Raw genomic sequence first — 12,378 nt, 5'->3', positions numbered from 1 at the left:
CTCGTGGTATTTCATCCTTGCCCTGGGAGCCACCGAAATCATAAAAAGGCCTTTCAGAGAAAGAGCCTTAAATTATCTCTGAAAAGCCGGGGAGGGGGGAAAGAGAGTGTGTTGTGTTTTTTTTCAAACCAACCTCTGAGTGCAATGCATTAAAATGACAAAGGTAAGTCAAGCTCTTGCGATGACAAGAAATTCCTGTCTCAATAATGCGTCTGGGCTACGTGCTGCCCTGCCTGAGCACACAGAGCCCAGCACAAAGCACCTGCCAGGCGCTGACAGCGCTCCGGGTGCATTCCTGGGGCAGCCGGGCCCCTCGGGGTGCTTGCAGCCAGGTTGTCCCCGGTCCCTGCGGCCCCCTGACACCGCATGTGAGCCAAGCACACCGGGCAGGACACAAGCACAGGCACTGGTCAGCATTGCCCATCACCCCAAGCACAGCCACCACGTTTTGGCAGCCCATGGTGTGTAAAACCAAGGAAAGCACCAGCCCTACATCCCTTAATTTAACTTAAATCCCCAAAGATCTCTGTGCCCTCCCCGCCAGCCACACTCTTGACTTTTCCCTTTCCTAGCAGTGCATCCAGGACTGCAGGCTCAGACAATCCTTGCAGGCTATTACCACAATGAGTTCCTTTTAAGCAAGTGCAGGAGCTTCAGGACTCACCATGAGAGGCCACATCAGAGCCATCTAGAGCAGCATCCTGCCTCAGACAGCAGCCAGGCACTGGGGGAGCTCCAAGTGAGCACCGTACGATAGCGTATTCCCCAGCCAAAAAAAGTTTTTATTTCTGATGTGGCTTTTAACTTGAAGAATGTGGAGTTGCATCCCTCCTCCAGTGTTAAAGTTTGTAAAAGGCAGAAAAACCTATTTCCTTCTATTAGCTTAAATTTATTGCCATTCACTTTAATTTTTCGCTTTGCATCTGCGGATGAGAAAAGGCTAATGGAAGCAGATGACTCGTCCTCTCTGGGACATTGTGTGGCCCTGCTCTTCCTGCCTCTCTTGTACATGTCCTTGTTAAGGCAAACAAGCACATCTTCCAAGGCAGTGTGTTTGCGAAGGGTTTTCCTCCTCCATCATTGTTTTCTCTTCACACAATACCATCTCAGCTGCTTCTCTGTCTCCCTGGGACCAATGCAAGAAAAAGCCTTGCATGGCATCTTAAGCATTTTGGAAATCTGAGAGGACTCACTCTCTAATTCACCTGACAATGAGCTCTGAAAATTGCTCCCTTCTTACGTAGTTACCCTGCATCAACATGTAGACTGTGCATTTGTTTTTGACAGGGGATACTTTTGAAGGGGATGACTACTAAAGTATTGAAAAGAGCTGTTCTGTTGTGACCTTACGGTGTTAGAAATTCCCTGATTTTCTGTGAGCTGCCTGTGGCTCGGAGTATTGCTCACCCTTTGCATTGTTAAACATGTTCTGGCCGCGTGTTGCCCAGGGATCCCTGCACTCACCTCCCAAGCGTGGGCGTATTAAAGGTGCTGCAGCCCAGCTTTATCAGTTTGACCCTAAATCTACTTCATCCTGCAACGCCAGATAAATCAACAGCAACAGAACAAAATATTTATTTGTTAAGTAGGAGCTAAGGTCAAGCTTGCAGTAGTTCGACTGCAAATAAAGCAAGAGCAAAATGAATGTAAGCAAGCAGAGCAGCAAAGGCTTTCGTGTTACAGAGCTTGTTAAGCAGACTCCTCGAGATGTATCTGCAAGCTGGAGCTGGCTCCAAGGTACAATGCGAGTGCAACAGCAGTGCAATACAGTGCAGGTACCAGTGCAGTACTGGTACAAGGCACAAGGCACAGTATAACTATCAGAGTGCGGTCTTTAGCTGTGAACTAAAGCTACTGGGAAGAATCTGTGTCTTGGCTGAACAAAGAGCACCTGCTTTGTCATCCCTTCATAGTCTGTTCCTCCTTTCTTCCATTTGCAGCACGGCTCAGGTTTAGATGACAGTGCTGTTCTGTTACAGACTTGCCACAACCACCCCCTTGGTCTGTGTAACTGTCAGGTTCTCCCTTTTCTCTTTTCATCCTAATTTGCCTTTCCTGCTTCCAGAGCAACACAAAAGCATGGCCAGTGACTCACCGCTCCCTAGCCCACATCTGGTTTCCTGCCTCTGTTCTACAAATGAAGCTCCTCTCTGACCAGCACCATCACTCAGATTTCACACCTTCCCTCCCTGCAGGTACAACTTGTTGTTCCTACACATAATGGCTGCTGCATGAGATAAATCATTAACTGTGCTCATCAAGCAGCTGCTCTGGGAAGGCTGCAGCCCCTGGGATGTCACCAACTTTCTGGAGACCCCATGCAACAAGTTCATGGAACAGATGAGAGAATGGGTAATGAGGTCTAACCTGCTTCTTCTTCCAGTTTTACAATATTACCAGTTTTTCAACATAATTTTTCAGTGACTACATACAAAATGCTATTACCTTTGTCAGTGGTGCAGGATCTCTGCTGGCAGAGCATGAGCCTTACCAGCTCTTTGTGACATTGGTTCCTACCTAGCACTTTCTGCAAGCACTAAAGTTTTGCTTGCAGTTCATGTTGTGATGGCCCTGATCTTGCTGAGTATTGAGCACGGGTAACTTCCATGGCAGCCCATGGCAGTGTTTTTTTGTGCCTATCCCTGGCACAAGGAATGTCTGGAGAGAAAGCTTGAAATGCCAGGGGATGTGTGTTTTGTCAAGAGCTGAAGACAGAGGGTAACTTTTTCAATAAATTTTAAGCCCCATTTTCAGTCAGGTGGAAAACAGTCTTGCCCCTATCCATCCCACCACACCCAATGCATCAGACTGCAAGGTTTGAATCAGGAGCCAGGGCATGATGCTTCACCTTGCAGTCAGAGGAGAGGAGAGGGAGTGATTCAGACCTCATGGCAGCTGAACCACCCGCTGAAGGAGCCTCTCTCTCTCTGTGGATGCAGAGAGGAGCTACAGCTCCTGAGGTGCAGGTGAGGAGTGCTGAGGCTCTCTGACAGCCCTCCGATGGGAGCATGGCTGTCCTGCTCCCTGTCTGCCCCTGCACAGCCCTCGCCCTGCCTCAGGCTTGTGTCTGGCTTTAGGTGTGCTGGTTGAGAAACGCTTCACTTTCCGTGGCTGCTTGTTTTCTGCCAATTTAGGTGTCTGAGCTGGCCCAGCAAGGGGTCAGGCATGTGTCAGAGCCAGCACGAGGCAAGGGAGTGGTAGAAATGCCATTCTTAGCAGAAACAGAAAGCTGATAGATCGGCCCCGTCATAAACAGGCTCTCCAGTATAAAGCACCTAGTGTGATGTGGAATGAGCCCACTTCCCAAACCACTTAGGTGTTTCCTGATAACCGTCCCATGCCTGGCCCTTGGCATCAGCCCATGTTACACCCAAGTGTCTGGGACGCTGTGATAAAGATAAGGCAGGCTGCGTTGCACAATGGAAGCTCAGTCTGAGTCCAATCTCAATAACCATCCCGGGGAGATTTCCAGATCCATTAAGTGTCTGTTGTCTCCAGCTGGGCCATTGATAATCAGCTCTGCTGTATAGCATGGACTTCGGGCTGAGAAATTCCCCGTGGAGGCTCTCAGCCAAGAGCCTCTGATGGGTTACATCTACAGAGGATGCTCAAAACCATTTCATTCTTCCAAACAGCCCTGAAAACTGCATGTCTGATGTGCTGTTCCAGGAATGGATCATGCTGTTTCTGAGAGCAGTTCTCAGGGGTGTCTGAAGGGTTTGCATTATGCAGACACCACAAAAGCTTTTGTAAGGAATCATATGAAGGAGAGACAATAGCAGTGCCCAGTGCCCTTTCCCTAAAATTCACGTACAGACAGCTTTTTTCCCCTGTAACTAGACTTGCTTTCAAGCTCGAAGTGTTCACTACACTAACTCCCTGTCGTTTGATCATTCACAGGGCACAGCACAAACCAGGTGAGGCATGGGATTCAGGGTGAAGCCGACATCAGCAGTGAGATCTAGATCTGACTTGTCCACTCCTGGAGGGGCTTGGAAGACAAATTTGCGGAGCAAGCCTGCGAAGAAGAGGAACAGCTCCATTTTGGCCAGTCCTTCTCCAACACAAGCCCTTCGTCCTGAAAAAAAACAGGAGAGAAGTAAATGATAAGCACCGTAACTGTTGGTGTTGACATCTGAGACCTTCTAAACTGGGTGCACAGTCTGTAAGAGCAGGCTGCTGAGGTAGGGGGTTTCTCCTTCCTTCTTTCTGTATGTTTGAGGTGCTACTGACCTGGTCTCAAACCACACAGAAGCCTGTAGGTACATGAGGTCTCTCAGTGACTGGGGGTAAATTGATGTCTCCCAGATCTTTCAAGGAAGAAGTGGTTACTTAACAGAAATGGTGGACAGAACAAATGACCAGAAATCCCTTATCCTGTGTTCCATGTCCCAGACTTTCATACTTTCCCGGGGTCAGCGGGAACTGTGCCTAGCCCCAGGTGAGGTACAAATTACCCCTCTTACCTATGGAGAATGGAATAAATGCCTCTCTCCTAATGAAGTTCCCATCAGCATCCAGGAAGTGGGAAGGGTTGAACTGATCCGGGGTTTTCCAGTGCAGCTCATCGTTCAGAGCGGAGGTCAGCAGCGGAATAACCTCTGTACCCTGAAAAGGATCAAAGAGATTCTTGGTAGCTGTTTGAAGGAGAAGTGAGCTGTCTTTTTTCTTTCTCATGGGAAGAATAAGCCTGAGCCATGGCAAAGAGAACTAGAGGATGCTTCCTGGCCCCACTGTGGTTTTGCCTACTATCAGCAGTTGCTGCTCTCTTTTTGGACCACAAAAGATTTCTATCTTACAGATTCAGAGAGATCTTTCAAGACAAATACTGAAGTACAGAGAGGTTCCACATTTAGCATAAGATATTCCAACCAGTGTGACTTAATTACAGTCTCTCATTATTCTGGATTCAAACAGCTATCACAGACCACAGTCCAGTGCATGTTTATAACAGCTGCCCTGGATCCAAGACAAAGGATTACTTCATAGTTAAACCAAGCATCAGGGCGTCTTTAGATTTTTCTTCTTGTCTGCTTTGAACAAAACTGTGAGGAATCTGTGTAGCATAAGCTGCTGGCCCCAAAACTCACCTTAGGAATCACATAACCTCGGAAATTCACATCGGTTGGTGTTGCTCGTGATACACCCATTGGGACAATATTGGCAAATCTTTGTATTTCATGTATCACTGCATCCGTGTAAGGCATTTTTTTCCTGTCCTCCAACTTAGGCATCTCTCCAGGTTCAATGACGTGGTTCATTTCTTCTTGAATCTTTCCTTGGAGGAAGAAAAGGAGTAAGAAGATGATATTTCTCCTATCTTGCAACTAGAATAGCCTTCAGTTTGGCCAAGATGAAGAAAAGGGAAAACTGTGAGGGGCATTTAGGAAGAGCAGAAAGTGGGACGGGTAAGTCAGGGCATGTTGTGGTTCTTTTATCTTTGCTGTTGAACCAAGGGAACTTGAATGGAGCCACTACAGGACATTACATGCCCGATTCTGATTGCACACCTTTGTTACCCCATAGCCTTCAAAAGAAGCCAGATCAGGATCAGATCCGGAGGAGGCAGGAGACCTTTAGTGACGTAAGCCAATAGCCTGCAGGACAGTAATGCCGGGGGAGCTTTCCTGTGACTGTAGGCTGGCCCTTATCCTCTCCCACTTGTCTGGGCTGTTTTATTGCAATCCATCTGAGTAAAATCCCTTTGTAAAGTCAGAGGTTGTTATCTCCCTTGGAGCACTCATAAATAATTACTCTAAACAATACTGAATGAGTTCCACTCCCTTCTATAACCAAAGCCTTAAGCATGCAACAGAATATTGTACAAGAGGACTTCTCAGCCTTACTCTGAATTTCTGGGTATTTCATCATCAGAAGAAGACCCCAGCGCACAGTTGTAGAAGTGGTCTCAGTCCCAGCAGCAAACAGGTCCAGGGTTGAAAACAACAAGCTTTCATTGTGGAACATAGTGTGGGGTTTCTTTGACTCCTTCAAAACAATCAGGTAATAGCCATAAGTTCTACAGCAGGACGTACCAGTACATGACTGTGTTGCCACCATTTGTATCTGCATTTTAGCTTTCTGTGATTTCATATGCTCTGGGAAAATAGATGTTTAGTGTTTTAGCATTAGGATGTACACTGTATAGAATTTGTCCTGTTCTGGGTGTATATCCAGTTCTCAAGTCCAGATACTGGGTCTGTAAGAGCTCAGTTATTGTGATGAAGTTTATCACCATACTGTTCTTGCAGGAAGGTTTGGGATGATCTCCTTGCATGTGCTATGTGGCAACTTACTTCACCACGTGAAAGTGATAATCCTGACAATCAGATCCCCTTAACCAGCAGTTTCAGCAGAGCGATGGAGCGAGTACAGCACTGCTCACTGTGAGTAAGAGCTTTGATGTGTTCTGCCCACTGCAGTTGTTTTTACTCACCCCCAGGCCCTGACAAATGATCAGTCTAATAATGAGTCTAATGAGTCAGAACTGAGAACACACAAAAAAACAAGACTTAGCTTTAAAGTACCTGTTGTTGCTTCATCAGAAAGGCATCGACAAAACCTGTTAAGTTATTCTCATTAAACTCTTCTTTGTGCTCTTGGAAGAGCTTCTGGAGGAAAGCGTTCAGCTCATTGATATTTTGTAGCACAGTCTTGGAAGCTCCAAAGAGAAATCCAAGGGATGGGTAGAAATTATATAACTGTGGAGCAACAGAAGTCTGTTAATTGGCATTTTGAACATATACAGGCATCTCAAATCATAGTGCTGATTCCTTGTCCCATGTCCTGACATTTCATGCCATAATTCCTCTACTTTAACTTGTACCGTCCAAGCAGCTACGAATTGCTGCAGAAATAGTGTGCTCTTTTTGTTCTATGTCTTTATGAGTCCTTGCCATGACTTCTGAGAGACCTGGCTTAGCCACAGCACCATGCTAACACAGCTACACCATTCCTAAGAGCAGCACTGAGCACAGCCCTGTGGTATGCCATGTGGACATACTTGCTGTCTGGAAGGGGGGGGTCTCACCTCCATCCTCCCATGAGAGGTACGCACTTCTTCAAGGAGTCCACTAGTAGACCTAGCAAGCAATTTAACAAATGTCCTCTTCTTGCAGCTTATATTAGCTGTTAGCTTGCTAAGATTGAGTTTCAGTGGCCAAAACAAAAGAGAAAGAAGTTTGTCCAAATTGTTTCAGTTTCAGAGGCAGAGTTGAGAAGGCATTTCAGGGCCGATCTCTGATATGGGAGACATATTGTGCTTCTGCTCTTCAAAGAGGGTAAAATAGTTCCTTTAATAAAGACTATTTTTATTTCTCTTACTAAATAAGCTGCAAAGACAAAGCCCAGGTGCATGGGAACCTGTGTATTGGAGGTACAGGACCACAGATGTATTCAGTACAGGCTGGCTGGCTGGTAATGTTCTTGTTCTCGCCTCGAGAAGCAAGACTTGGGAGGCCATGAGTACAAACACAGTGGAATATCCCCTCAAAAGCTAAAACTTAAAATCAAGCCCTTACCAGCACCATCGGGGAGCCCAACAGCTTGGTATTCTCATTTAACAGCTTCAGCAAAGTTAGAAATGCAGGATCATCGTACTCAAACCTCTCTCCAAACAATATAGAGCAGATGACGTTGGATACAGCGTTGTTGAGTATCATCTTCGTGTCAAATGGTTTCCCTGTATTTCAAGTAGTGCAAACAAATGGCAATGTGATTATGCCCATTGCAATGCAGAAGTATCCTGCTGGGGTAGGGGTGGGCAGGCTCTGTTTGCCCTGGGGTAGCTGACCATCCATGGACATGGTCAGACAGTGCAATGTAAAATGCCACATTCAATGAATAGGAAGAGAAGCAGAGGCTCAGTTGGGTTTCTGTGGAAATGTAGTCCCAAGCTCCACAAAAACACTAATTCACCACCCAGAATGCATGGCAGGGAACTCAGTTTCAATGTTTTAAGGCCTCAGTTTAATAACCTACTTAAGCATATGCTGAACTTTAACCATGAGATACCATTTGCTCAAAGTTTAACTTTCATTAATCTTTATTGTTCTGCTAGACATGTGTTCTGTTTCTGGATGAAATTCTTGATACTCACCTTGATATGATTCAAAATATTTAACAAGAGAATTTAGTTCCTCAAGGATTCGGACCTCAATTGTTCTCCTTCCCATCCCAAAATCTCTCAGTGTGGACAAGGTGAATCTTCTCATAACTTTCCACAGCTCTCCATGGCTGAATGCTATGCCTAAAATAAAGGTGCAAAATCCTTAGGCTATCTGTGGTTAGTAAGTGTTTGTAAGGCCTTATTACATGCTGGTACCAAAGCTGCTCAATACATGGCTACGTAGACAAAAGGCAATCATCAGAAGATAACGTTCTCTGCTGTGAGAATATAATGAACATAGTCAAGCTACAAAACTAACCATCCGAAAGGTCGCTTACCATTTCCTTGTGTCATTTTCCTAAATATGGGTATTTCAGCTCTCTCTCCAAATTCGTCAGCATGAGTTAAAAGGGCATCCTTGATGGTTTCATATCCAGCCAGTACCACAGCTTTCCTGGGTCCAAAATGCACAGTGAAGACATTGCCATATGTCTTGGAGAGCTGACGAGGTGAATAAATATGTTCATTCAGAACCAAACCTGGACCCAAACGCTAGCAGCAGCCACCCTAGCTAGCTTCCAGCCCGCAAAGACCCTCCCAGCCCTGCCTCGAGTCTCCAGGTGCTGCCGTAGTGCAGCTAATGAGCAACAACTATCACTTGTCAGCATCTCTGCTTGCACTCTGTTTGCACAACAAGGTGTTTGCTATCACTGCTCCTATCAGTTGAGCAGTCAATAAAATGCCATTGCATTCCTGTGGTGTTCTGCAGGAACAAGCCAGCATGGTGATACCACCGTTCAGGGGCTGGTTAGCAAATGCTGCGGCAGGCAGGCCTGTTTATTTTAATATCACTGATCTGAGGCAAGAGGGTATGCACACAGCTTTGGGGCAGTAGCCAGAAACACTAGAAAAACAAAGCTAGACAATAAGTCTTTCTTTCAGGACAGCACTTGTTCCTAATTATTGCAAGGTGGGTAGTGTTGGAGTCATAGCAAAATTATTTGCTGGCCACCAGAAACTTGAATACAACCAGGAAGCATACCCTTGGAGATAATGTCACAGGAGCACTAGCCTTTTATAGGAAATTAAATATGAGTCATCTGTCACACAGAAGGGTGGCTTTGACAATCTAATAATTCACTCGGTATTTTAGACTTGGTTTGAACACACTGAGAGCCATCCGCTCCAAATGTCTTCATGTTTCCGACGTGCCTGAGTTACCATTTGCTATGCATTAGATACCTACTGAAAATTGAATTTCAGATTAGAAGCAGCTCCTGTTATTACACCAGACAAATTAAATTTGTTTTCATCAAGCGGTTGTTTGACGGCTTGGGAGATAACATTAGCACTGGTTCTTGCCTCCCTGGCAGCGAACAGAGCATGCGGCAGGTCTGGGGGTAGGGCATCACAGCCGCTTCCCGGCCTGCCTTTGGTCATTTCTTTACATTAGTACTTCCTGGCATCAGCCCTGGTTCTTCTCAGCAGCACAAGGATTGGATATGGCATGCCTGGAAGCCTAAAGGAAGCTGTCCGGCAGCTTAGGGGGAGTGATCCTGGTGCCTTCAAGAGACATCTGTATCATAAATTCCCCAGTGCCACCAAAAATAGCTGCCTTTCCTTAGGGGCCCCCACAAGCACATCTATGGTTTTTGAATTGCCCCAGAATTGCCCCTGCCTCCCTGTGGGGACACAGCAGATGCTTTCTGAAACAAGCACTGCAGCTGGCCTTAAAATTTGTAGGTATTTTTTTCATGTTTAGAAATAAAATTATCCATGGAGCTGCATAAGAAGAAGCAATCTGTTTACCTAGACATACAAAAACATCAACTCTTAAATAACCCTGGCCAGTGTGCGTGCAGGGGAGGGGTTGGAAGGCAGAGCTGAGCTTTGCATTGCATGTATCTGGCTTGGGAAATACAAGTGCACATGACCCTGCTTCCTTTGCTGCAGGGATGACATCCTTCCTTCCTTCCTTCCTGAAGACAGGAGGGAGAGGTCAGTCTGCAGGGAGCCGTGTTGGTATTAAGTGGCCCTGATCTGTCAGCGGGCTGGCCCAGCTCGTGCCTTCTGCCTGCAGCCTTCCAAGGGCTGGAGACACCAACGAGACGGAGCTGATGGCAAGGGGTGAGGCCCACGCTTGTGTGTGCGTATAGGAAGAAGCATGGCTAAGATGTACATATAAAAATGCCTGCGTGTGTGTATTCTTCTGTAGGTAACGTTTCATGCCACCAGCCTGCCTAATACACCAAATACCTCATTTCTGCCCACCATACAACACAAACTCATCTCAATTTCCCCAGCTGCGTTTCTAACTTTGGGAATTGCTCCTTTCCCTGCTGCCTGCTTGCTCACACCCTACCTCTGTCAGCGACTGGAACGGCTTTTTCAGGTCCACCACGTTCAAGTTTCCAATCAGAGGAAGAGGTCGCGGCCCAGGAGGCAAGTTGCAAACCGTCTTCTTCAAGCTGGTCAGAAAGTAAAGGAGAGTGACCAGCCCTGCTGCCAAATAGAGCAGCGAGCTAGCACCCATGCATTGCAGCAGACTCATTATGGCCATGTCTAGGTCAAAATGTAGGTAGGAGCATCTTGGGGCTTCCTTTATAGCCCTTCTGTCATCGCCTGAACACACCTTGTGGGGAAGTGGCTTTACATGGAGAAAAGGGCTCTCGTGTCTTGTTTACGTCCATTCAGACCACATGTACTCTTTTCTTGCCAAAAAAGCGCCCTATTTTATTGAGAAGCATGGATTATCTTAATCTGGAGCTCCTATTTCATCTACAACACCAGGGCAAGGTGTTTGTTTTCCAGTGTTACGGGCATGTTGTAGTCAATGTGACTGCTGGGGCAGAATGAAGGGACAGGACCTGTGCTGGATTCCCCCACGGCTGCCATGGTGCCATGTCACAGGACCCAGCTGGGGCACTGGTGAAGCACTGGAAGAAGCAGGACGCAGGAGGAAAAGCCCTTGGTATTGCCTGGAGTGGTGCTGGCAAGGCATTCCCTGGAGAAGACAAGACTGACCAAGGAGGAGATGGAATGAAGCTGACATGAAGATGGGCTGATTCCAGGCCTGGTCAGCTTACAGGTGACAGCTCTGCTGCTCTCTGCTTTTCTGCCATTCCAGTAAAATCACCTGCTTGAGCAACCCGATGTCTTCATTGCAGACATTATTATTGTCCTGCAAGTCCTCTGCTGACAATTCCAAAATGCCCCTGAAACTACTCCAGTCCCTGTTTTGAGTTCATGTGCTTGGATGTCCATCTTCATCTAGTTTGGTGATGACTCCTTTCCAGCCGTCCTGCCTTTTTATGAGCAGATACGTGCAATGCTTTAGGAGAGACCATCCCCTTCAGACAATGCTAGGTTGGGAAAGAGACCCTGAACCTTCAAAAGCTGAGGGGAGCCAGGATGAGGCTCCGCAGCAGGCTGGGCAGAAGGAGGCTGCCTGGGCAGCTGTTGCAGAGCGGGTGCCAGCCAGGAGGAGCACGAAGCAGCAGCTTTGGCACTCCAGGGGCACTGAGTCATTCAGACTCCATGCCAGGGCAGGGTCTGCAAGAGCAAGCGTGCCTGGCTTGCCAAGACAGCTCGCCGAGAGCCACCCGCACCCTTTGCATCCTTGGGGGATGTCAGCAAAGCAGAGGTGGTGCTGAACAGTTTTAAATGGTAGCTCAGGGGGAAGGAGCCAATTTGATGCTCCATCACAGATTCTCTGATGGGGATATTCTGCTCCCCAGTTGCGTATTCTGTCAGATTACCGGACCGTGCTGCTGCTCAGCCCTTTAGAAACCTTCAGTTTTAATAATGCTTTTGCTAGAATCCTCCAAGGCTCCTGGGTGCAGGCTCCACTGATGGAAAAATGATAATTATTTATTAATAATAATAAAAGTACATTAGCTGAAGGCAAGAAGAATCAGTAAACTCTAACTAGATTTACATGAAAAAGGTGCCTGCATGTCTGCTTGTTCTCCACAGCTAGTTATCAGGGGTGGAGGAGAGCTTTCTCACAGGGGGACCTACCCTGGGCAGAAGAGATCTAGGCCGAGTGGGCAAAGGAGGAGAGATGATCGGGTCCTTCTCAAATCTGCTGCACAAATACAAAGGTCTTGGTCTATGCCCTCTTATCCCAGACGTTTCCAAGAACACCCAGTTCTGCCAGACTCCTCTCAGCAAATGGTGTGACCACTGGGGGCCTCTTCACACTTTGTAAGATACAGCAAGAGTGAGGAAAAAACCCTACATAGATACCAATGGGTATCTATGGGTACCAA

General features: G+C 46.9%; 1 protein-coding gene across 1 annotated transcript; it reads right to left on the bottom strand.

Moving 5' to 3' along the window:
* Positions 1-1,551: 1,551 nt before the first annotated feature.
* LOC101804090 (cytochrome P450 2K4) lies at positions 1,552-11,088 on the bottom strand. Its single transcript, XM_021272794.4, has 9 exons — positions 10,470-11,088; positions 8,446-8,608; positions 8,099-8,248; positions 7,521-7,681; positions 6,528-6,701; positions 5,847-5,988; positions 5,091-5,278; positions 4,467-4,608; positions 1,552-4,078 (listed from the first exon to the last, which is right to left on the bottom strand). The coding sequence occupies exons 1-9, from the start codon at positions 10,665-10,667 to the stop codon at positions 3,891-3,893; spliced, it is 1,506 nt and encodes a 501-aa protein (XP_021128469.4). The 5' UTR covers positions 10,668-11,088; the 3' UTR covers positions 1,552-3,890.
* Between the last annotated feature and the right edge of the window lie 1,290 nt (positions 11,089-12,378).

This window comes from Anas platyrhynchos, chromosome 15 (assembly GCF_047663525.1).
Source record: "Anas platyrhynchos isolate ZD024472 breed Pekin duck chromosome 15, IASCAAS_PekinDuck_T2T, whole genome shotgun sequence".
Lineage (NCBI taxonomy): Eukaryota > Metazoa > Chordata > Aves > Anseriformes > Anatidae > Anas > Anas platyrhynchos.
The sequence above is the reverse complement of the archived record's forward strand: the minus strand, read 5'-3'. Positions and strand labels throughout refer to the sequence as shown.

Coding starts and splice junctions, on each gene's coding strand:
- LOC101804090 (XM_021272794.4), bottom strand. CDS start 10,667: ATGGCCATAATGAGTCTGCTGCAATGCATGGGTGCTAGCTCGCTGCTC. Junction 8,249..8,445: donor GAAAATGACACAAGGAAATG/GTAAGCGACCTT, acceptor CCTTTATTTTAG/GCATAGCATTCAGCCATGGA. Junction 6,702..7,520: donor TGGGCTCCCCGATGGTGCTG/GTAAGGGCTTGA, acceptor GTTGCTCCACAG/TTATATAATTTCTACCCATC.